At 42.1% G+C, this 25382-nt stretch overlaps 4 protein-coding genes and 1 non-coding gene across 6 annotated transcripts; 2 read left to right on the forward strand and 3 right to left on the reverse strand.

The window, feature by feature from the left end:
• The first annotated feature begins 371 nt into the window (after positions 1–371).
• Positions 372–8299, forward strand: fam81b (family with sequence similarity 81 member B). The gene is made up of 8 exons (XM_068310829.1): positions 372–415; positions 900–1107; positions 1775–1893; positions 3031–3170; positions 3857–3953; positions 5908–6019; positions 6145–6346; positions 8193–8299. Exons 1-8 carry the CDS (start codon positions 372–374, stop codon positions 8297–8299), a joined length of 1029 nt encoding a protein of 342 aa, XP_068166930.1.
• Positions 8300–9037: 738 nt separating this feature from the next.
• On the reverse strand, positions 9038–9111 carry trnai-aau (transfer RNA isoleucine (anticodon AAU)). The gene has a single exon. It is a non-coding gene; the product is annotated as a tRNA-Ile (tRNA).
• Positions 9112–9137: 26 nt separating this feature from the next.
• On the forward strand, positions 9138–10340 carry LOC137593047 (uncharacterized). 2 transcript variants are annotated; one of them, XM_068311630.1, is made up of 2 exons: positions 9138–9197; positions 9477–10340. In XM_068311630.1, the coding sequence occupies exon 2, from the start codon at positions 9510–9512 to the stop codon at positions 10158–10160; it is 651 nt and encodes a 216-aa protein (XP_068167731.1). In that variant the 5' UTR covers positions 9138–9197; positions 9477–9509; the 3' UTR covers positions 10161–10340. The 2 variants fall into 2 exon arrangements, with proteins under 2 accessions (XP_068167731.1, XP_068167732.1); XM_068311631.1 differs by having other exon boundaries at positions 9172–9190.
• A 377-nt stretch (positions 10341–10717) lies between these two features.
• skic3 (SKI3 subunit of superkiller complex) lies at positions 10718–21088 on the reverse strand. The gene is made up of 41 exons (XM_068311629.1): positions 21055–21088; positions 20575–20664; positions 20283–20426; positions 19980–20071; positions 19772–19847; positions 19528–19674; positions 19265–19363; positions 19072–19180; positions 18843–18983; positions 18605–18703; positions 18272–18396; positions 18085–18171; positions 17854–17957; positions 17616–17742; positions 17353–17532; positions 17131–17255; positions 16788–17038; positions 16596–16698; positions 16303–16485; positions 16035–16182; positions 15874–15952; positions 15610–15671; positions 15453–15509; positions 15280–15348; positions 14978–15052; positions 14621–14762; positions 14441–14534; positions 14274–14351; positions 14037–14161; positions 13828–13951; positions 13349–13573; positions 13099–13171; positions 12925–12978; positions 12637–12748; positions 12427–12555; positions 12221–12345; positions 11969–12133; positions 11664–11816; positions 11316–11446; positions 11088–11217; positions 10718–10999 (listed from the first exon to the last, which is right to left on the reverse strand). Exons 2-41 carry the CDS (start codon positions 20662–20664, stop codon positions 10919–10921), a joined length of 4713 nt encoding a protein of 1570 aa, XP_068167730.1. The 5' UTR covers positions 21055–21088; the 3' UTR covers positions 10718–10918.
• A 194-nt stretch (positions 21089–21282) lies between these two features.
• Positions 21283–25164, reverse strand: arsk (arylsulfatase family, member K). The gene is made up of 8 exons (XM_068311441.1): positions 25017–25164; positions 24735–24864; positions 24476–24635; positions 24000–24282; positions 23726–23897; positions 23054–23278; positions 22754–22969; positions 21283–22638 (listed from the first exon to the last, which is right to left on the reverse strand). Exons 1-8 carry the CDS (start codon positions 25110–25112, stop codon positions 22364–22366), a joined length of 1557 nt encoding a protein of 518 aa, XP_068167542.1. The 5' UTR covers positions 25113–25164; the 3' UTR covers positions 21283–22363.
• Positions 25165–25382: the final 218 nt, after the last annotated feature.

A 25382-nucleotide genomic window follows, 5' to 3' on the forward strand; every position in this document is an offset into this window, starting at 1 on the left:
TCTGAAAGTTTATATGAAAGCAACTCTCCCATTTGATGTTCTGATTTGGAGAGTTGGTTTGCCAAGAACACAATGTGCCTTTCTCGCGTTACCGGCATACTCAGTGGCAGGTAGGCAGGTGATACTCAAGGAAACCACGGTTACCAAGTGACAACCAAACATATGAACCAAAGAGCCAACCGAAGAAAACCCACAGGCCTGTGAGTATTTAAAATTCAATGAAGATGATAGACAAAGGTAGTTTTGTTGTTTTGCTTTAGTCTATGAAAAAAAATCAAAAATTGATAAACCATGAAAGAAAAGATTAGATATACGTTTGAGTAGCTAAACTAAAATTATCTAATGTCCGTATCTCTGCTTAGATGAGAAGAATGTCCCACAAATCAAAGCCACAGTCCAATCAGAACCACATGAGGTAACTTTTCTAACTGACTTCTTGAATTTGATATTTCAATTAATGAAATCTCCTATATTACCTCTATGTACCTTCCTTACATCTTTTGGGATATTAATTCAATTCTGAAATCACTTTATGTCCCAGAGTTCTACTTAATTCTGCCAATGGGATAAAAAATGTTTTTGGGAACCACCTTTTGACTTTTCTGACACCACCGTGAATCATAGAGATCACACTAATCCTTAATCCCCTGCAGCGTCAGTCAAGGTGACAGCAGGAATACAGACATGAAGATGATGAGAGATCTGAGGATGATTGTCGGGTTTAAAAGCTGTTACGCATCATCATTTCCTGGATAATTTTTTTTTTTAAATTTCAAACAATGATCCTATTCCTCAAGTCCCGTGAAACATGAAATTGACTTCTCATATTCTTTTCAAAGACTAAAAAAGAAAATAGAATTTTTAACATCTAAAATGCAACGACCGTGCTTGTGATCAAGGCCCGATAATTTGGAGGGCCGTCTGGTGGGTCAGGAGAGGACGCTGGCCGTGCTCCTGGAGGAGGCTTTCAGGATCAAAGATGAGGTGGCGTCCAGTCTGCAGTCCACCAAGAGCTCCGCCCAGGTGGAGGCGTTCTCCCGTAAGCTTCTGGAGAACCACATACTGACCGTCACTCGCATAGTGAAGCAGCTCAGCCTGGACATACAGGTACACCAGTGGGGAAATGGTGAAACATGATGTCACTGTCTGTTTTTGGAAACATCTGAAAAGTCTCATGCAGACAAATTGTGTGTGTTCATCTCTTTCGTTTCTTCTCTTCTCATCTGTTTTCTTGTGCAACCCACAAACTGGCAGCTGATTTGATTACACTTGACAGAATGGTGCAGTACCGGCTCACAGCCTGCTCCTCTCTTTATCAGCCTTAACTTCAGGATGTTGCCGTTAACAACTAAAAAAATAACTCAAAAATGAGCAATTTGAGGTTTAATAATACCAAGTTTGGTACTAACCTCTGAAAACCTAACACAAAACTGAATACGTAACTCCAAGTGAGTCATTAATACGATTATCTTTTTTATTATTAGCTGTCGATATCTGCAGATGAAGCTCTGCACGGTAGTGATAAAGTCAGGCGTGAAATGAATATGCTGTTAATTCGGATGAAAGCATCTTTTCCTCCAACGATAAGCCAAAGGGGGGCTCTTTGATGTGCCGTCAGTGATGCCGTGCACACAAGCGGCATCTCATATAGGGGGTGATGTCATATACTAGCAAGTTTGAGTCATCTCAATCAATGTGAACCAAGATTATTTTGACAGCATTTACCAATCCTTTTGAATAAAATATGCTAATAGGCTTTGTTTGGTCTGAACAGACCCTGGAGAGACAGATGGCACAGCGGGACGTCATCACTGCTGGAACTAACATGGCTGTTCAAAGCCTGGACCAGAAGACCCTGGCTAGTATTGGAGACCTGAGGGGGAGCGTTGCCAGGTTTGTTCAATAAAATGGCTGAAAACACTAAAACGCTTACGTGTTGTACTTAAATACTACTCAGGAAACTAAAAGCCAATCTAGCTGGTTAGAACTCTGTAGATCTGTCAGTCTGAAGATAGTAGATCATTTCTCCAAGCTATTCTCTTAGACCAAGGTGTGATGCACCAGCAATTTGACTGATTAACATGCATTTTACTTGTTTTTCTCTCCCTCTGAGTGACTACAGACCGCATCCTGTCTGAAAGGCTTCATCTTCCAATCCATTATAGCATTGCTTTTGATACCCTAACAGAGCCCATACACATGCACACAATAATTACTTTCACACCAGACTTTAACACTTTAATTTATCTAATCGATTGCACTGCCGAAGGAGAACCTGTCATCTTAATGCTCCCTGATAAGACTTGCATTAAGATGGCCGTTTTTACTGGAGAGCCATGAGGCTGAATTTATTTTTATTATTAAAATCAATGATCATTTGGATTTTTTTTTTTTTTATTCAGCAGTTAATTGAACATGTCTTGTTAGTTTGAGTTTTATGGCAGGCCAGCCATGTTATGTAAGGATATTGCCCATTAGGCAACAAACTGCTGATTCATGATTCAATAAAAGCCGTAGAAATAAACCCTCAGACGAAATAATAAATAATAAAGTGAGGCGGGGGTTTTTGATAGAACGATTGTAGTGGTCTACAGGGAAATAACCTGAATTTCACACTTTGCATCTCCATCATTAGTTGTTGGAATTGATTGCAAGGCATACATTGCATGTCATCAAATATTATATTAACACACACAGTAGACCCGGCAGAAAGGAGGAGGGAGACTGTTTACAGGCCTGGTGATTGAATCGAAATTAAACGGGAGGGAAGGAAGCCATCTTGCAATTCTCAAAACAAGGGTTGGCACTATTTGTGTTTATGCCGCAAGCTAAACACGTTGTATTACAAATGAGATCTACCACAAAGTACACATCTCACATTTTTGCTTTGTTTGGTGTCAAATTGGCTGAATGAGACTCCTAGGATAGTCAGCTGTCTTCACACACCCTTATCACCAAATTCTTCTCTTTAAGTGGTCCCTCTCTGCTTCTTATTCCAATAATTATTAGTATTTTCTCATCTTATCTCAGGTGTGATGCCACCATCACAAAGCTCGGTGCTGACGTGAACGCTTGGGACCGGCAGCTGAACAGAATCCAGCAAAAGGTGTCAGAGCTCAGATCAACTGTGGACACGAGGTTCAAAGAACTAGAAGCCAAGGTGAGAAACGGTGCATCAGAGTAGAACATGTAGACATACACTATCTAGATTAAATAAAATCTACTCCATTTACAAGGCAGCTGAATACCAGCATGAAAACTAAATCAAGCATTTACCTTTCAAACATCATTATGGAGGTGTTTCCATGCATAGCATGTTGGCATTATGTTTTTATAAATACTGATTTGCAGTACTTGTATCTTAATCTTGTTATTCTACTTAAATCATGTTGTACTACACTAATGAGCAAACTCTCCATCCCTGGATTAATCCCTATCCAGTCTGAACGTACAGACGGCGTTGGAGTCTTGAAAGATTTTGAATATTCCAGTCGCAAACAGAAGAAACAGTTGTCGTTTGTACGAGATTAGAACTCAGAACATGAACAGGGATGTCCGCCCTCAAATGGTAGATGCTCGCACCAGTTTGACCTGGCTTGGGTTCTTTAGGGTAGCGCAGGGCAGTCTATCATCATGGTGACATCGCATTAGCTTTGGAGTGGCGGTCAGACTTGTATCATAAAGGTGATTGAGAGGGTAGAGAAAGTGGGCCACAGGCTGATATTCCCTGCCCAAGACCAGGGCTCAATCATGCTGACTCGGCAGGAGCAGGAAGGCCAAATCATGGAGATGGTCCAGTTTAAAATACTGTGTGTCTTTTTATTTTTTTTATTTATTTTTTATTAGATGTGCCAAGACCTCAAGCGGGTGGAGGCCTCGCTGTCAGAGCATTCCCAGAGTCAAAGGAGCGCCATGTCCGACCTGCAATCAAGACTTCAGCTGCTAGAAAACAGGCAAGAATATCAACTAAAGAGTGTGAACAACTTAAACACACTTTCTTACCATACTGATATTCAAATTCCATTTCTCTTTTACCACAATAGTTCTAATCTTGTGGTAGTAATGGATTGCACACATTGCGAGCTGCTAAAACATGACCTCCAGGGAGTCGCTTGATTATCAAGCTGGGGTTTGGTGGGAATGCAATCAGTGCAGCGATTTATTATATCATCAATATTTACATGGAGGTGGATTTTCCACAAAAATTGCTTTTTTGATACAATAAAGAGCAATAAATGTGTCGACGTAGCTTTAAATCCTACCTTTTATGTCATCTTTATGAACATTACTCACTTTTGAAAATGAAGACTTGTTCATTTTATTCAGTGCGGCTTTGAAGTTTGGCCTTTTTCTTGTTCTATTTGCTTTTGAGAAGAGCTCCTCGAATCATTGATTTTCCGCGTTCCCTTTTCATCCTGGTCTGACACACATGGATCTACTCTCAAATAATAGCCCCCTTCCCTAAGTCTCTCTACAGTCATTTCAAACTGGATATTTCAGCACCACATCCTCATAATATTGATTCCAGAGACTTAAATTGATTTACTGATAAATAATCCTCTATGGCAGCAATATGCAGAACAATCACAGATTTACCATGGGGGATGGGGTAGATATATGAATTATGAATCTGCTCTACTTAGGATTGTTGTGGATCTCTAATGGAAACCAGGTCACTGATTGTTTTAGAGCCAAGAAACTAACTGATAAAAATAGATTAAAGGGAAAAACTGACTGCTTTTCTGACACAGGTAGAAGAGGAACAAGATTTCTTTCAGTGATCCATCTTTAAATAGCTCCAAACATGTTTGTTCACATTCTACATACAGGGGGGCCCACAGTAGGTAAGGAAAATATAAACCCCCTCAGAAATAATGAAGAGTCATCTTTCTGGTGCCAAACCAGCCGAGTTCTTGTCGCTATCCCTGTAGAATCACACTGATTTGTATGTGGAGTCTGATTCAGACACAAACCCATTGATTTTCTCATTTACGAACAATCTCTCGAATTATAGCAAAGGTCAGTTGAATTTAAGCACCGATGGGTTTCGTGCACAGACAATTCCACCCAAGAATAAAATCTCCAGTGAGTCACAGCATATTGCGTCTTACATTTCAACACAGCCCACACAATATTCCACCTGAAACATCCAAGGTTGCAGCTTTTCTTTGACATCTTCTGCCCCCAGGAGACTGTTGGTTGAGCTACACACACACACACACACACACACACAACTATATACTCTAAAGTGGTTTACAACAGAATGACATTCAACCACTTTTCTTAAGTTAACCAACGACAAATAAAGTTGTCAGTTCGTTCACCCATGCATTGGTATGCATCTTTCCATTTAAAGGGCTTTGGTTTTGAACATAAGGTATCATGCAAACACATTATATATACAATACATTATTAAATACATTATTCCGTATTTATACCTTGTCATATTTTGAGATTGGAATTGTTTTTTGGTTTTGTCGTTTCAGTGAGACATCACTTTAAAAGTGCATCTGAATTTTGGTCTTCATATATATCCCAAAAAGAAATCTAGGAATAATATTTTTTTACTTGAATGATTGATTTAAAGCAAGTCTTCTCTATAGAATACACTTACAACAACATACATGATGCTAGGTTCATCAAAGAAATGGACGACTTGTCCGAGAAATCCACCTGCCTGCTTTAAAAATACAATTGCAGTTACTGATTTGTAATTGTTATTTTGTTTTTGCAGCAGTAAATATCAGAAGTGCAGAACCTCCTCTAATCTACTAATGGAAATATCTGTAAAGTTTGGGGAAAAAAAGACAGCAAATGTAATTTATAGCTTTTGACTTGTAATTTATGAGACCGTTACTGAAGTGCTGCTTGATTGTGTTTGTCTCTCTGTTTCTGATGGTTTTGCAGAATGTCAGGAGAAGTGGAGGAAGCCAAAGAGCTGACGGCTTCTCTGACAAAGTGGACGGAACAAGAACTCAGCAGCTCGGACCGGCGCTGCACATTACGAGAGGAACAACTGGTACGTTCAAGTCTCATTTAGAAATTACATCTCTGTTTGAAATGTACTGTTTTCATGCATCAACTTGTCAGGTGATCATGCAAATGTTTTGTTTTGTTTTAAATATGCATGCACTCTGTTTTCAGTTAACCACGGTGTCAGGGTTTTCCGACCGGATGCACGCTTTGGAGGCCCGCGTGGAGAAGTTTGAAACCCAGCTGAAGAAGGCCGAACGCTGCCAGGCAGGTGATCTGAAACACTCTGACGCCAGACTCGCTCAGAGGATGAGCTCTGTGGAGAACGGCCTTCACGAGGAAATGCAGCTGCTCAAACAAGAATACCACAAAGGTGGGCGATCGCCATCAGCAGGGCGCAAACACATGCATAGTGCATGTATGTTAGCATATACTGTACATCAGGGGAAGAAATGCACATGGAAAACACACTCACCAGCCACTTTAATAGGTGCACCTTGCTAGTACCAGGTAGGACCCTTTTTGCCTTCAGAGCTGCCTTAATCCTTCTTGACATAGGTTCAATAAGATACTGGAAACAGTCCATAGAGTTTGCTCCACATTGACATTACAGCATCACACAGTCACTGTAGATTTGTCCACTGAACAGCCATGATGCCAATCTCCCGTTCCACCACGTCCCAAAGCTGCTCTATTGGACTGAGATCTGGTGACTGTGGGGGCCATTTGTATACAGTTAACTCATTGTCATGTCCATGAAACAGTCTGAGATGTTTGGAGCTTTATGACATGGTGTGTTATCCTGCTGGAAGTAGTCCTCAGTAGATGGGCTCACTGTTCTCACAAAGGGATGGATATGGTCAGCAGCACTCAGGTAGGCTGTGGCAATGCAACAATGCTCAATTGGTACTGAGGGGCCCAAAATGTGCCAAAAATATATACCCCACACAATTAGACCACCAGCAGCCTGAACCGGTGATACAAGGAAGGATGGATCCATGCTTTCATTTTGTTGACACCAAATTCTGATCCCAACATCAAAATGTCGCAGCAGAGATGAGACTCGTCAGGCCTTCCAGCGTTTTTCCAATCTTCCATTGTCCAGTTTTGTTGAGCCTGGGGCAATTGTAGTCTCAGTTGTCTGTTCTTAGCTGACAGGAGTGGTACCCGGCGTGGTCTTCTGCTACTGTAGTCCGTCTGCCTCGAGGTTTTGAGGTGTTGGGCAGAGATGCTCTTCTGCATACCTCAGTTGTAACAAGTGGTTATTTGAGTTACCGTTGCCTTTCTATGAGCTTGAATCAGCCTGGTGATTCCTCTCTGACCTCTGGTGTCAACAAGACATTTTAGAACTGCTGCTCACTTGATATTTTCTCTTTTTCGGACCATGTTCTGTTAACCTCGAGATGGTTGTGTGCAAAAAATCCCAGTAGATCACCTTTCTTCCTCATTCTGATACTCAGTTTGAACTTCAGCAGATCGTCTTGACAATGTCTACATGCCTGAATGCATTGATTTGCTGCCATGTGATTGGCTGATTAGAAATTTGCGATAACGAGTAGTTGGACAGGTGTGTCTAATAAAGTGGTCGGTGAGTGTAGACTCTTAAGTCTCCAGCCTCTCTAGGAGGGTTGCAAAATACAGAAAGGGCAAGATCTCCTTCGGTAAAATGAAATCTGAGCTTAACTGCTCCATGAATCACCTGTAAGCCATCGTTCCCAGTCCTAGAGACCCAACCATCCGTAGCTCTATTTTAAGTATAGAAGGGAAAGATGAATGAGAATGAATGAGAGACGGTTATAAAAGGGAAAAAAGCAATGCATTATTAATGTGTGTCATAAATATCGATGGCAAGACAGGCTGAAAAGAGACAGAGGGAGATTTAATATCCCATCATTGAGAAAGAAAGTTTATACCTCCATCTCACAGTTCAGTCAGTGAATATTACTTCTTGAAGTCCAGCAGTATGGAAACACATTTCTGTTTTAGGCAGTAACTAACCAATGAAGTCGTGGAAGCAGATCATTAGGATCGAATTATCTAGAAAGCAAAAAACTAGCATTATAAATGATCATAGCACTATAGAACCATAAACCAGAATCCACCAAAGTCACTGAGTGGCAATATAACTCATCAATCATCAGCAATATTCAAATAGTGATTTGCATCTCAAATAGAGTGTATCGGAGCTCCTATGCACAACACATTTCTGTTTTGGACAGGGTTCCAGTCTGTGCATGACACCATTGAGTCCCTGAGGCAGATAGGTGAAATCAAATCCCATCTCAACATGAAGAAGCTGCAGAAGCAGAACGTCGGGGTTGTTTGAAGCCAGGTGGCAGACGTCAGTGGCTCCTGACATCACCCAAAGAAGACAACCACGTTACCATCCGTCTTTTTCCTGAAGGACTCGTCTGTGGTTCTATACGTTATTTAGTCCCTCTTTCAAAGTCGTATTCTAAACAAATTGATGTAGTAACCTAAATTACAGACATTAGACACATTTGGTATTTTGTGGAAGACTTACTTAATGATCCATGTTAGCTTGTGTGAGTGACTAGTGAGATTAATTTAAAGAGGTGAAAAGATAAATTATCTATCGTTCCACTTCATCTCCCCTCATTATTCTTGATAAAACATACAATATGTTGTGTAATGTTACACCAATGCAAAGTTTTGTTTGACCTACATTTTTTAGGAAAATATTTTAGCACACTTTGCACTTTTGCCTTCTAATAAATCGCAACAAATATTGGCAAAATAATTATATTATTGTAGTATTTATTTCCTTTTAGTAAATGTGATTGATGTAATCGAAATGAAACTTTATACTGTTCCTATAGCCCGCTATTGTTGATGAAGTGGTCAAAAATACTACAGCGTGTGATTTTTGCTTGTGTTGAATGAACCTGCCAGCAGGGGGCGACATATTGGCCGACAGCGTTTAGTTGCATGTGATGTTGTGGAAGGTGAAGCAGAAACGTGGCGAAAAAACTTATGAATAGTTCGGCATTACCCACCATTTTTACCGAACAGTTGTTACAAAGAAAACTAAAAGAAAAGCTCATGGCCCGTACGGGGATCGAACCCGCGACCTTGGCGTTATTAGCACCACGCTCTAACCAACTGAGCTAACCGGCCAGTGACGTCCTATGACGTCAACATAACTATATCAAAGCGACATATCCAAGTGAAAGTAAAAGTTATTATTTCCTCACCGGTAAGCAGTAAGTACTACATATCTTAATCTTAGAAGGAATTGTACTCGGTATATGTGTGTAAATTGATAAATTTGACAAAATAACCAACATGTCAGTTTTGTGAGGAGGTTAAATGTGTGTTGTTGTAGATGGAGTTTGAAATTTACTACAGAAAAATTATTTCTGCCAAAGACAAATTTACTTTCAGTTACGTTCTGGAATAGAGAATACACTATATCCGAAATTAGCTTTTATTAAATAAGTTATCGTTTTGCCATGTCAAGATGTCCCATTCACTTTCGTCAGATCTTCCACGATTGGTCACATTTGTGAACCAGGATGCCCGTTCTTTTCTCCGGCTGGGATGTGGTCGATGACGGTGCTTCGTTGCCCGCTGAGAAGTTGGGGGTTTCCCAGTTTCCCCGTAAAGGACGCGTCTACATCATGTATCATGGAACCACTGTCGACAATGCCCGACACATCATAACCGAAGGTTTTTTGCAGTCGTCTGGTGGCATGCTGGGAAAGGGCGTGTACGTCAGTCGTGATATAAACAAAGCAGCAGTTTACCCACGACACCACCCGTCCACGGACCGCGTGGTCCTGGAGTTGCGCGTCCGCCCCGGCCGCGTCAAGCGCATCGCCAATGACAACGACCTGCAATTCGATTGGCACGCAAACCGCTACAACACCGCATGGGTGCCCGCAAACTGCGGTCTATCTGCTGCGCCCGCAGGCATGGAGGAGGACTGTGTGTTCAATCCCAGGAGAGTGATGGTGGTGGGCATCGCCAAGGCACCAGACAACGGCGTGCAGAGTGAACTTCAGCAGCTTGTGGACTCCATGATGCCTGGAGCAGGAGATGGTGCTGCGGTCAAGTGTTCCCTGTGTAAGAGAAAGACGCAGCACGGTGCCCAGCACATCAACCAGCAGTGCTGGAAGTGTGGAAAAAACATCTGCATTCTTGCTACCAAGCATTTCTGTCCATAAGGGTGAAGGGGGGGTGATGTTTAGAGGACTGCATGGGCAGAAGCCAAGTGTTAAAATAGTACCATGACACAGATGCAATTTGAGATGCTGCCATAGTTTGTAAGTTAGTAGTCAGAGTCGAGTCCTTCAGTAGTGATGTTAGTTTCTGCAAAAAGGTTTGTGAAGGATCTTTGATTTTTTTTTTAAAAGTATGCATGATCTATTAAGTCTGCTGTAATGTTCCTTATCAATTCTCTGTAGACAAATCAGAAACTGAACTGTATTACAGCATCTCACCTGCACCATGTTCTTTAAATGAAGAAAAAAATAAAATTCATTTTCTCTTTCATTTTCAAAAAATTTTCTTATGAGATGCAATAAAATCTAAAGTGAAATGACTATTTTTTTCCCTCTCACACTGGACATTGGTTAGGAAGTTTAAATGAACTGACATGACTCTGAGTGTAAAACCTGCGAGAAATATTTGGTGGGGATAAATAATATCTCCCCAGATAACAATTATGATGCAAATAAGCAAAGAAAACATTCTTTGGAAATCATCGAGATAGTTTTCATAATTTGGCTAAAAATCCCTTTATTTCACACAGAAGGTGGATGTAGGGTTTTAATGCTAAAATGTTCCTCTTAAATTTCCTCAACATTGCACATTGTATAGAATTACTTTAGACTGATAAATGTCTTGGTTGTAGCAGCCAAGGTCCAGTTGGCTCCAAGCTCTACATTTCATGATTACGCAGGCGTAAGCAAAAATTCATGATTCAAGATGAGGACGAGGCAAGCAGCAAATTAAATTTTAGCAGTCTTTCATCTCCGTTCATTTTGGCGTGCTGCAAAAGGACCTGCAAAAAAAAAAAAAAGGAATGTAAGATTAATGTACACTTGACATCATCTGGTGTCTGTACACATGTTTGGCAGCTATTGGCTCACATTTATTAGCTCCTGGTCGTTTTTGGCATGTAAGTGTCTGAGCAGGTACCAGCTGGCCACCTGCATCACCGTCACCAGGCCATCCTGAGAAGGGAAGTACACCATCCTCTCCAACAAACGCCTAGTTTCTCTGCAGGAGACAAACGCAAAGATAAGAAGGGAGTGGTCTTATTTATTTTTAGCCTCAGCTCAAAACTGAAACTGAAACTGAAAAATGGAAGTGCTGACCTGGCAGTCATCTTGGTCGCATACTGGAGCAAGGCCTGGAAAAGCAGAGCCATGGGGGACGACCCCAACTTCAAGGCCTCAGTGGTCGCTTCCGACACCAGTTGTGGCCAGTCGTTTCCTGTGACGCCTGCCTGAAAGGTCAGACCACAAAGGATTATGAATAAAACTGAAAGAAATAGCTGTGCAAATCATGTTTCATTCTGAATCTGTAGATCTTTTCACCATGGTGTTTGATAACAACATGAAAAACACCCACCTCCTCCTCGATATCATTTACTCCTTTCAGAGAAACACTAGGAAAAATCAAAACTTGACATTAAATACATTCCAAGTTTTGCAGGAACTCACCATACAGGGTCTCAGGGCTAGCAGGGCTAGCCGTAAGAGGCTTGCTATCTGTCTGCTTTGCATACCAAACTGTGAGGCAAGCTGCAAATCCTGCCGGAGAGCCATAACCGCTTGGACCAGCAGGCCCTGGCTGCGGTACACCTCGGCCAGCCACTGAGAGAGGGACAGCAGCAGACTGAGTGCAACATTACGTCTATCTGCTGTGGCTGATCAAGCTAGGATTGTGTGCGCGAATAATGAAGTATAGGATTCACTGTGAAACAAAACACTGCATTGTTATGTCTTGTGATGAAGCATCCACTCACAGGCCAAGCCCCAAGGTTGGAGGGGTTCGCCATCACTGTATTGTGCAGCTGCTCCAACACCGTGTCTGGGAGGACGGTGCCACAACCGGCAGCGAGAAGCCTCTGACACTGTACCTGCCTGAGCGACAGCAGCACCGCCGGGTGGTCAGGAGAGACAGTCAGCACCTGGACAGGAAGCATAGTGGGTGTAAAATGCTCATGGAATGATAAATCAGAGAATAATACAGAGGTTGTTATGTGTTCACATCCCACCTGTAAGCAGAGAGCTTCCGCCTGCTCCAGTTCCCCCCCCATCATGAGGCCAGTCACTGTCTGCTGTAGTACCCAGGCCTCAAGAGACTGGGCCAGGGGGCGCTCTATCTCCTCCACAGAGCTCACTGGGATGACAAAAAAAAGAAAGAAGTAGAATCATTTATATGTTCAAACACACAACGAAACACATACACCAATTTACACACCTTTCTCAGAAACCACCGACATGAGGATTTGCTCCAGTCCTTGCCTGGAGGGAGCAGAACCCGACAGATAACAGGAAGTGTTTTCTGTGTGACAGGCGGCCATTAGCCCCGCCCATGTGGCCGGGTCATCTGGAAGTACAGTGGAGAACATTTTCTAAACAAATGCGTCTCAGTGATTTACAAACACAACATGAGGTATATATATTTTACCAGGGCAGAGTACCACAGCTCTCTGCATCGTCTTCAGCGCATTCCTATGACGGTCCTCTCCAGAGTGTCTTCCATTGGCCAGTTGGTTCACGCCACTGTGCAACAGCGCTCTCTGCAGGCGAGCAAGGTAAATGACATCAACTACAGAAGAGGTACTAGAGTCAATATTAACTTAGTGTAATTACAGCATTTTGGCCATACAGTGTGTGGTATATATCAGATTAAATAGAACGATTTCAATTGATACAAGCATGACAAAAAAAGTATTTTCTAAGTAGTCACTCTTACCTTTCCTTGGGTCATGCTGGAGAGACAGGCAACATGACCGGCCATTGCTCCACCCTGGAATACACAACACACAAAACCATGAATGCCTTTTCTATTTATGTTCAGCAAACAAGAGGCATCAATAATGGCATCATTTAGGTAACCTCTGCAAAAGTACTAAGCCTGAAACCTTACATTTGCCTTCCTGGGGTAGTATTGTGGTATCAGCCTTGACAGCAGGGCCCACAGAGATGGGTTTCCAGGGTTACTGTAAATTAAACAAAAAAAAGCTTCTTCTTTTTTTGCAAAAAATTTGGACAAATCTTCCCACAACATATATTAAAATAACTACTGTGCTTGGATATATGTTGCTACACTCTCCAGGGAACTTTTTTTATCAGTACGGGTGTATGTCATCACTCAACAACTCAAACAAGAAGTTTACCTGTGCACCGCTCTCGAAGCCTCTCTTTGCACGGCGCTGAAGTCACCCTGCAGGGCTAGCAGGGCACAGGTGAGCAGACAGCGTTGCTCCACAACACTGCCAGAGCTCGAGCCTTGCTTCAGCAGCTCAGTCAGAGCAGCGGAAGCTAAGGTCGCGTCACCGTGGACCAATCCCAAGGCACATAGGCACAACAGGGATTCTGGAATCGGCTCCTGTAAGACTGAGCTGCACCAAAAGGAAAGCAAATAAATTACTTTAGCAAGAATTATCACAAATTATCACCATACAGTAGTTCAGTTCACAACGATTTTGGTACTGACATTTTGTTTGGCCCAATAAAACAGTTTTGGGAAGCTGGTTTACATCTGGTTTATACATCTCTGGTCAGTGCTGAACATTTAACTGAACACTGATTACAAAAGCGTAAACACAGAGATAATATCAAATAGCACTGTGATCAGACACCACTGCGGACTCACCATTTAAACAGCAGAGTCTTGGCTGAGTCTAGGTTACCCTGCCGGTGCTGAAGCAAGGCCAGAGCTGTCAAAATGTAAGCTTTCTCCTTCTCACTGGAAGCCAAAGCCAAGGCACGTTCATAGGCTGAAACAAACAGGCAACGGTTTACTCGCTCTGGCTTCTGCTCACATGTAAAATCTCTGATTTGGGTTTATCTCCTTCTCCTCACAATTAATGCTCTCTGCAAGGAGTCCTGATCTGCAGTAGGCCAGAGCCAGCCAGCACAAATCACTGAGCTCCTGCAGGGGAGTGGAGTTATATACTTTCACCGCCTCGTCCCATCGGCCTAAGGAGCTGAAAAAATGCACAGATGGGGACAAAAAGATTGGAGTTTCAGGTATTTGGTTTTTGTGAAAGAAGGTTCAAGCGTATGTGTACAAATGGGAGCAGGATAGCAGGATATTACCACAGGGCACGGCCATAACTGCTCAGAGCAAACGTCAGCATGTCTGGAGACGACTTGGACTGAAGTAATTCAAGACCTCTGCAGAATGTTGAAACGGAAAAAGATTAAACATGACAAATACTGCACCATTAAGATGCAAAATCAGTTTGTGTAATTTGGACAGACACCTTAGGTAAGACTGTAAGGCCTGCCGCTTCAGCTGCAGATGCTCATTGAGGTAGCCAAGCATGATAAAGGCATCGGGGTCAGACTGGATTCTCTCTGAGGGGGATGCAGAAGAAACTTCACTTCAAAGCGCACCCAAATGATGCTGATGCACCCATAGTTACACGAAAAAAAAGCTGCACCTGTGTACTTGGTGAGGGCCACCTGAGCAGCAGAGATGGCATTCATCTGGACGATGTTGTAACGGTACAGCTCGGTGTCTCTGATGCTCTTATCCAACAGGGTGGAACATACCCAGTAGGCGTAGCCTTTCACTCCCTCCATCTGTCGGGTGAAAAGAGCAAATGTAGATGAGGAGGGAGAGGATGAAGGAAAGGGTATCGTACTCATGTTTTCTGTTCCCTTGTGATGTCGTCCATAATTATGGAGCAAAACTTTCATGGAATTTAGCAGACTTGACGTAGAAGCAGAGATATTATTAGCTGCTTAATTGTTGGGTTTTACAATAGGATCCCTTGTGGCACAGGGAGGTTACGCACATGTGTGCTGAGCTCCGTGGTGTGTCTGAAAAGATCCATGGTGTCATAGCTTCCCACTCTCTCCGCTATCAATGCCTAGTAGGAGGACAGAGAGAGAAGTTCATTACATCTTATAAATACCAGCCGATATGCAAATTTATCTGTTCCAATCAAACAAGCTGGCAAACGAGATGCAATTAGACAGATTTTAGCCAAGAGCACAGCACTCCTTACAAACCGCTCGACTTAAAATCAGTGTCTTTTTAAATTAAATTTCAATACAACGAATTGCCAACCAGGTAACCTGTCTCGAGTCTTTGTACCTGTCCGATCCAGCAGTTGACATAAAGTGGCTCCAGGGACTGGGCAATCTTAAAGGCCTTGTGAGCAAGCTAAATGAGAAAAGAGAGATCAAAAAACACCTAAAAATATCAGCTTACAATGAGTATAAATGGTGTGACTCATAGGATGACGTAACATCAAGTCGATCACACACCTCTATATTGTCCTTTTTCAAATACAGGGTACCGAGGTTGGTCCAAGCCACAACGTTCTACAATGAAATATTTTAAAAAAATCACATGTCACATTCATGTCCCAGTAGAGTTTTCCCAGTAATACTGGCAGCGCTGTAACAAATGTACACTACCTACATTTGGTTCAACCTGTATGGACTTGATGAAGCAATGCTGAGTCAGCGCAAAGTTCTCAAGACCTGATGTGACAAAAAACAAAATTGGCAAGATCAAGCTTCCTGTTCCTGTGATGCAAGTCAATGTAAAGTTTAACGAGAGAACGAGACTTTTTAAACAACAATAAAAATAGATTTTCTCTGATAACATACATTTATAGATTTTAAACTGTTTCAGATCAATTCAGTTGACATTGACTAATCGATGCATCATAGATCAATTTACCTCTGCTCATGGAAATCACTCCTAATGCATTCCAGTAGCTATAGTTCTCGCTGTCCATCATGATAGCCTTCTTTAGACACTGAAAAAAAAAAATTCTTTGAAAACCGTTTCTCGGAACAAACGGAACAAAAGCTGTTGTCCTGCAGGATCCTGGGGTTTACCTGCTGCGCCTTCTCCAGGAGCAGAGATGGGGAGTTCTGATCTCCCACTGCAGGGCAGGGGCAGGTGGACTGGTGGTAATAGTTAAGTCCTATGTCATACCAAAGGCTGGGGACCTCAGACTTAAGTTTCAAAGCACGGGCGTAACACCTGCCAACAGAAAGAAACAGCTAATCTTCAAAGTGCAACAGGACCGATACCTGATAGTGACATAAAGACCACAGCTTCATTAAAGCTCTTTTGTGTCAACTTTTGTGTTTGTGGTCACACCTTTCTCCGACTCTTAGTATCTGGGCCAGGGTCAGGGTACCTCCCTGGGTGTTGGGGTCTAAACCAGCCAGCAGGGCGGGCACTAAAACCTGGGCTCTGCTTGGCGACACCGTGCTCACTGCAGTGCAAGCATCTCCCAGAAGCTTCCACAAGCAGGACAGATCTGGCCGCAGCTCCACAGCTCTGACAGACACAAAAGTGTACAAGAATAGTGTGTGATGTGATGTGTGAATCAAAGACAGAGCCTTATTCCCTTTTAAGATTTAGAAACCAAATAAAAGCTGAGCCACTACCTGAACAGGTTCTTTATGGCTTGTTGAATGAGGTCAATGGCTCCCCCATCTCTGCAGTCTTCCATTAGACTTTTAGCCATTGACAGTTGGCACTCGCCAAGACCTGAACAGATCACACATATACCCAGAGACCCACAATGAAAAGACATCACAACTCACGGAGTTCTTGAACACAGTGATCTCAAAACCCACCTTTAAGAGCAGGAACATACTCTTGCTTTGCTGTGACCTGCAGATACTCTGCAACTGCTTCCTTGAACTTGCCCAGGGTCTGTTTGATGGCGGCGGCCTGGTAGACGCTGTAGATGGAGCCTGGCTGAAGCTGATGGGCCTTACCAAAGGCCTTCAGAGCTGCTGTGAAGCTTCTGCGGTTTAGGTAGGCCTCGCCCAAACACTCCCAACACACCCAGTCCTCAGGGTCCGCTCTGAGAGCTGCCTGCAAACTGTGGGCATTAATAAAATGGTTAAAAACAGCCCAGGGCAATTCAGGCAACATTTGAAAATGTAGGGTAACAGGCTTTATAGAAAGTCTTACTCGGCTATAGCTTGTTGATGCTCTCCGACCTTCAGGTAGTAAAGTCCTCGTCTCATCCAAGCCCATTTAGCCGAACCTGGAGTGGCTTTCTCCACCACTGACTGGAGGATTGCTAAAGCAGTGTCCTGTAGCATTTAGAGAGCAGGAAGTGGAGAATTAAAGCACCACAGATGTTAATGGTGTAGCTTTTTGGAGCTTGTGTCTGTCTAATAACAAATTTACCATATCACCCTTCTCCATACTGAGATCCACTGAGGCAGCCCCCGACTCTACATCAGTACCGTCCAATTCAAAGGCCTTCCTAAAGCAGCCTTGAGCCCGGCCATAATCCCTTGCCACCTCCCGGTAATAATGTCCAAGGTAGCGGAATGCACACCCGAGGTGCAGGTCGGATTTTGCAGCCTGAAATGGACAAAAGAATCTTTCTGGTGACAATAGTAACACTCTGCCATATTATCCAAAATTCTGATAGTTACAGTACAAACCTTGAGAAAATGTGAATGGGCTTTACTCCGGTCTTTACGGGTCTCTTCTCCCATGTCCCAGTAGAGTTTTCCCAGTAAGAAATAATACTCTCCACAGTCTGGGTTCTGGGTAATCGCCTTTAGGAAACTAAACAACAGAAGAGAGAAAAGATCAAGGTGGATAATTTCCCCATACACAGCTTGTTTCTAACTCATCTTCAGATGAGGGAGAGCTCAGATTCTCAGACGTATCTTTTACCTTTCCTCTGCCAACTGCTGCTGGCCCTGAGCTATTTGTGTGAGTCCTCTGATCACCAGACCCTGAGCCAGATCAGGGTTAGAGGCCACTAGATCAGCAGATATCTACAGAAGATAGAGTAATAAGAGTTAATATTGCACCAGCAGTTGTAGAACGCTGTTAGAATCACATATCAAAAGAATAATAATAATTTTGTTCTCTACGGTAGCATGCAGTGAATTTGATAGGAACCTTAAGGGCTTCATCAACTAGTCCCTTGTTCAGATGGGCACGGCCTTTGAAGGCGACGAGACTTGGGTCTTTTTCCGCATCTGGTAGCTAAAAAAAGACAAAGAAAAACATTTTCAGGAGTGCACTTTGTGCTGCATGTGTTTTTTCGATAATGATAAATTTAAGTTGTCTCAGACAATGACAATACCTGTGAAAAGATCTCCAAAGCCTGGTCTGCAGCTTCTTCTCCTCCACTCCTGACTGAAGCCTCCAGCTTCAGTCTGAGCAGTTTGAGCCTCAGCTCCTCATCTCCAGACACACAAACAGCCAGAGCTAAAAGAACCAGACACACAGCGGGAGCTCAGGAGATGGTTTCAGGGCATCTTCACACAGGATGAGGGTACACACTCCTTGCTTTGTGGACATCGATTTCTTGGCAAAGTCTGACTGGACGTATTTGTTGAATTAACTGAAGAAGTAGTTGCCTGCTGTTGTGAGGTCACCTGACTGTCTCTGGTGTTATGCAGAAGACTAAACACACCTTGGGAGCAAGACGCAGCGCTGTCCGAGTATCTGTGCATTTTAAGTTGAGCTTCAGCCAGGTTGCACCATCCTTGACTGGAGTTCATTTTCTTCAACCCTTCAAGGACAAGATAGAAACTTAAAGTTTAGATTTAGGCGCAGAGATACAAAACATGCATTGTCTGTATGACTTTGAATAGTGATGAAAAGGATTTTCCATTAAAGTGAGTTTGTTCTTTATTGATGTGCAAACTTACCCCGTTCAAGGCCCTTGATGGCATCTTTGTACCTTCCTTCTTGCAGCGCTTTGCTTCCAAGACCCAAGTGACCTAATCCACTGTCAGGTACGAGATCCAGGAGCCGGGAGAAACAACTGTGAGCTTCCTCTTTCTGAACGCCTTTAAATAATAGTTCATAAAATCAATATATGTATTTATTTTAAAATGAGTTGTATATATTGTGCTGAGCATGACAAAAGCATCTAACCTGTTCTGAGATAATGAGAGGACAGAACTTCTAGAGGATAGCTTTGGTTGGGATAGAGGGACAGCATCGACTCACACACCTCTTTCATTTTGGCTTCTTCGTCTGGTAGCTACAATTAGTAGAGGATGACTAGATTGTCACTGTCCTCAAATTTCTGTGGTGGTGACACAGATATCAGACAAGGTTCACTTACTTTAGAGAGGCATTTGATATAGTCAGCTGAAGCCTTCTTGTGTTCCTCTCCTGGTATAGGATCCGTGAGAACCATAGCTTTCTCAAATGCTGTGAGTAACTGATAAACCAAAAAACAATAGTTGGAAAAGGGAAAATGACAGAGACACAACAGGGAAAGGGAGAAATTAGAAGTTCTAACTTCAGTTACGGCTTTTGATGGCGATGAATTCTTATGCGTTTTAATATACACATAAACCCTGTCAATTTTTGAGAAAATCTTACATGCTGTTGAGTTTCGTGGTCCTGCTCTTTCTTATTAAGACATTCTGAAAGGAGCCGGGTCATCTGCTGCCACAGCTGGAGTAACTCTTTCTTGTCCACAGCCTCCTCCTCCTTCAGCTGAAGGAGTTGCAGCCAGAGCTTTGCTAACTGCAGGATGTGCAAACACACACATGTTCAAATGTTTGAAAACGACAAAAACTGTGTATTTTTAATCACTGGACACAATTGCCTTTAAATTACATACCTTTAAGTATTCTTTGTCGGATTGATAAATATCTGATAGCTTCCTGATCAGCTCATAACATTTATTTTTGTCAGAGCTGTTAATGGAAACCATAGAGAGAATCAATCTCATCATATTCCATATATTCAAACAACATTGTCGAGAGAAATCAAGACATGACCACAAACAAACACAACTAAAACTATTATGAGGTCTTTCTTTGTGTTACCTTCTATACAGCTCAACAAGCTTCTGATAGACGTTAGGGAGCTCATCTTTGAAATCCCACTGATCGGTCTTCTCATAAAGATTTGCCAAGCCCTGAAACACAAATCACCAATTTGACACTGACTTAGGAAAGACATATTGTTATAACCTGCATCCTCTATAAAAATCAACTCATCAACATCGTTAGGTTTTTTAGTTTATTACTAGTGATAATAGCCGTTTCCAGGAAATAAACTACTCTCTAACGAAAAGTGTAATCAGTGGAAGAACCTACAAGTTTTGGCCCATACATCCTCCACTTTACCTGCCATGCCAGCAGCTGCTCTGGCTCCAGCTCCACAGCCTTCTTATACGCTGTTTGTGACTGGTCTGGTTGCTCGAGTTCGCAAGCTGCCAGGCCAATGAACACCCATGCATTATAATTGTTCTTCTCCAGCTTCAAAACGGCCTGAAAGTGCATTGAAGTGATGCAAAGTCAGCTTCACAACAACTCTGCAGGAGAAATACTGTGCTGCCGCATCCAGTACTCAGACTTAATTTGATCAAGATCTTAAAATACTTCATATTTCTGAGTATCTAGATGTGATAAATTTTACCTTGCAGTGTTTTAGAGCCTCTTTGAACTCTTTGTTTTTTATGGCCTCTCTGGCACATTTCAGAGCTGCCTTCACTTCTTTACTAGACATCTGAATGAAACAAGGAAACAAAACAATGACATACCGATGCATTTCAAATTCAAGATGCTACTTGTGAACCATACATCTACATTAACTGGGAACATTGACCGTCTTGACTCTAGTCTAAACTAATGTTTAGTCATCTCTATTCAGCAGCACTGACGTCAGAAATCACTACAGTATACGTCACAGCCCATTCGAGGTAACACTTTTTGACCTGCTAGCGGTGTTAGCTAGCAAAACACAATACAGAACAGCATTAACTGTAATTTTATCACAGCATTTAAACTACCGGAAAAATTCCTTTTTCAATAATGTAAATAGAATATTTATTCATTTGACTGAGGTACTATATAAACTGCTAAAACAACCAAGAATGAAAAGTTATCCCAAACTCACCGTTTCTGTTGACACGCACAAAGCTTATTCGATAACACGGAAGTAGATCCAGTAGCTCCACCTACTTTGGATTTCAAAATAAAAGTTTTATATTGTACACCTAAAACCAAAGATAAGTTTAAAAAACTAAATATGTAATAGGCATGTATTAAAAAAATTCAATAAAGAAATGAATAACTGAAGTATCTGATGTCAGGGAAATTTTTTTCCTCATACAGTGACAAATACAAACAGTTCATAAACATCACCACTTCTCTGTTTCAGACATTGTCAAAAATAACTTATTACTAAAAAATAAATATTAATAAAAATAACTTAAAATTACAAAAAAAATTCAAGTCAGTCAAACTTGTTTTTTCATCAGAACTCTAAGTCACAGCATCAGTCTTGGCCAATTGTTTCCCCCCCCAGTCCGGAAGTCCTACAGGGTTGGGGGATCTCTGCAGAAACATGGATCACATGGTTTGTCTCCTAGTTTGTTCACCTAACATAATTTGGATGTGGTCTGGGCCTAATTTACACACCTCTGGAGTGATAATATGGTCAAAATACACTAAGGATTGTTTAACTAGAAGAACAGTGCAAAGAAAATGATCAATTTTGACAAAGTTATTTTGTTGGGTACACACAAAGAAGACATTCACATACTGAACAGTTATCAGCTATCATTGTAAGACTACGTTATTTGCACATCATCCATAAATTCAGAATCAGATTAATGTATTGATCCCCGAGGGGGAAATAGCTTTTTTTTTTCTTTTTTTTTTACAGTTGCACTGCTCCAGAAAGAACCAGAGAAGATGTCAGAATAAGAAAAATATTTTAGAATAAAGATCTAAAAAGGAAATAGGAATAAACGATATATAGGTACAGTACATATATACATATATTTTAGTGTCCACTTCCATTCCTCCTCTTAGTACAGTTTGATGGCCACTGGCAGGAAAGATTTCCCACAGCATTCAGTAGTATATTTAGGAAGGGTCAACCTGCTACTGAACGAACTCCTTTGTCCCATCAGTGTTCTATACAGCAGATGGTACCCATCAGAGAGTCCAATGTATCCCCAACAACATCACCGCCCCTCACACCCCTGCCCCAGCACACCACAGCACGAAGGAAAGCACTGGCCACCACAGCCTGGTAGAACGTCCTCAGAATGGTGTTACAGACGTTAAAGCCTCCTCAGAAAAAAAAGAGACAGCTTTGGCCTTTCTTGAAAATTTTGGCATCAGGCTGATAAGGTGACTTTTAAATTGTGCACACAGGATGCATACTATTTTTCCAACTAGTATTGATATTTAAAAAATCATACAGTGCCATAGAGCCACTTGTTAATAGCTCTCTCATTGGCTAACGTGTCTTTTTGCCAATCCTCATGCCATCTGAGGTTAGCGATGACCTGGCTGTAGTTTCTGCCCAGACTGCTGCGCCAGGCAGCAAATGCTTCTTTATTGTAGAGATGGACAGCTGTGGAGACTTTTGGATAGTCCACGATCCGACGCAATAGCCTGTCCAGGTCTACCACCTCTTCTGGGAACTTGTAAACAACATTATGAAGTTCATCCTTGTCCAGGTTTAGGTCTGCAAAAACACAGATTGCAGAAAATCAATAACAGTCACAGGTGTCTGGGGTTTTTTTCTTGGAAGTATTTGAGTTTTGACGAGTTACATTTAATTTCAGATGGTAGAAACTCACCAAAAAGCTGTGGAGGTAAACTGAGGCCATCTGCATAGGCAATGTATTTCCATTGGCCATGTCTAAGCATGTAAGTAGATGCATTGGCATTACACCCGTGATATTCACTCAGAACCCAGTCTGAACGCTGCTTCTCGGAGACTGCGCCATCTTTGGACAGCAGAGGAAGGAGTGAGTCACCACTGAGGTTACCTACGGCTGAAATACCGGCAATGTCTGGAAAATATATAATAGTGTTTCAACACCAACAACATAATCAACTAGGACATTTATTTGTGTTGCTTTTGTCGACTTCCTTACCCAGCATGGTTGGAAAGAGATCAACCAAAGATACAAGCTGCTCCACCTGCAGGCCGGACTTCAGCCCGGGTCCCATGACGAGCAGAGGAACCCGGGAACTGCCTTCAAACATGGACATCTTATAGAACTGCCGGTGCTCCATGGCTAACTCTCCGTGATCAGCTGTAAATATCACCACAGTGTTGTTCAGCAGGTTTGTGTCTCTCAGAGCTGTGATCACGTAACCTGTTGGGACAGAGGAAGAGTGGAGGGAGGCAGTGAGAGGACAAAGGTGCTGGTAAATACATTTGACTATTAGAACTATTATAACTAACATGGACACTACTTTCTTGCTAATGTGGATTAGCATGAAAATGTGATTTTCCTCATTCTAACAAATGCATTGTGTTTTTTTTAGTGCTTTCTGCTGTTCACCAGAGAGTAATTAATATAAAAGTACCAACATGTTCTAAGTGGATGCATTGAATCATCAGTTATCCTAACCTCAATACCACTGCATGTTTAACTGCTAGTGATATGTGTGCATGAAAAAAATATTGACAGAAATTCCCACGGTAAAGCTACTTTTAATTTATTATTTAGTACATTTGTCCATTTTGGAGTCACGCACAAGGCATGATTAGTGTGCATCTCTCATTATCTTGCTTACATAATTAGTTTGAACCCACTAACCAAGCATGAGATCAGTTTCCGCACACATGGCATAATAGAAGGCCCGTATGTTTCTGACTTCCTCTGTGGTGAAAGGCCCGCTGCAGTTTTTGGTAAAGGTGGAGTAATGGTCAACAGGATGCATGGCGGACATGGGCAGCCATTTAGGGATTGTGATGACCTCAGAAGACACCTGCAGGCACGACATGAGAACATTCAACCGTGATCAGACAATGCAGTCCTTTTAATATTTGAACCACTACATATTGTTTATAGATGAAAAAAGAAGGCATGCCTTTTTTAGCCAGTAGGGTGAGGTACGGAAGGTAAATCCTCCTGCGGTGGTATCCAGAGTTTTATTTGAGTATGGGTGAGGCAAGTTGAGGCCAAGATAGAGAGCAAAGGGCTGGTGAGAGGAGGCAGCTCTCTGGCGGATCCATTTGACTGCTTTGTCGGTATTTTTCCAGTCTGTTTCCTGAATTCTTACTGTTGACACGTTACCAACCAGCTCCGCAACAGGCCTGCCCTCTTGGCGCAGTAAGAAGGGAACATCTCGTGTCCAGGCCTCAACTCTGTTGCTGTGCAAAGGAACAAGGACACAAATGCTGAAAGGATGTGGGCATACAAAAACAAAAAAAGGAAAATTTAAAGAAATAGAAGAGCCATCAGATCTGGAAACGTAACATCAAAATCCTTCCGTTTTACACCAGAGTGTGCATTGTTTCCACCGATCATTGATGAGGAGGCACATAAATGCTGTTCACTGCATACCTGACAGAGTGGTCCCCTGAGGTGTAGTCCAGCTTGCCAATCCTCTCAGTTAGATACCCATTCTCCTCCAGCAGATTCATCCATGTGGTTGCGTTGGCATCGAGACACTTGTAGTTGTTCCACGACTGAGTGAGGTGGACGAACTTCCCGCTCCACATCGCTGAGGAAAAAATAAACCAGAATTACTATACCTTTAATAAATATCACAATAAATCTATCCTTGAATTTAAATTTTTTTTCCCCCCAGTGGGTATCTCACCTGCCCTTGAGGGGCAACAGATGGGTGAGTTGGTGTAAGCATTGAGAAATGTGGCACCAAGCTCCCTCAGGTAGTTCACATAAGGCAGGCGGACAACTTTGTTACCAGGTTCATAGGTTAATCGCCCATCCTGCAGAAAAAAGGAAAGGCCATTTTAGAAAACATAGGCAAAGAACAGATAAAGCATCTGTTACTGGTGTCTAATGTTTTAAAACTCAGCAAAGAATGGTGACGATAACAACACATTAGAATGGACTAGCGAACAACTTCATTCATACTTACAAAAGCGTCACTCATCACCATCAAAATGTTTGGTTTGGTTTCACTTTGAGGCAAACTTTGACCAAACAACAGGAAAATCAAAGCCAGCGGTTTCATATTTGTGACTTTTTTTTCCACCTCCTAATAAGTTCGTGTCTATTTCTGCTCTCAAAAAACAGGAGTTTGATTGTCAAGAGATTCAATAAGGAAGAAGATATAGGACGTGACGTAATCATACCAGTCGCGTTTTCAAAATAAGAGTTTGATGGTTAGTGCACGTAATGACTTATTTTGACCTCTAGAGGGCAGCATTTATATTTTGATAAAAAATCAAGGATAGTTTTATTCCATTGGAGTGTAAATAAAAGATATTTAAAAGCAAAGCAC

This window comes from Antennarius striatus, chromosome 3 (assembly GCF_040054535.1).
Source record: "Antennarius striatus isolate MH-2024 chromosome 3, ASM4005453v1, whole genome shotgun sequence".
NCBI lineage: Eukaryota > Metazoa > Chordata > Actinopteri > Lophiiformes > Antennariidae > Antennarius > Antennarius striatus.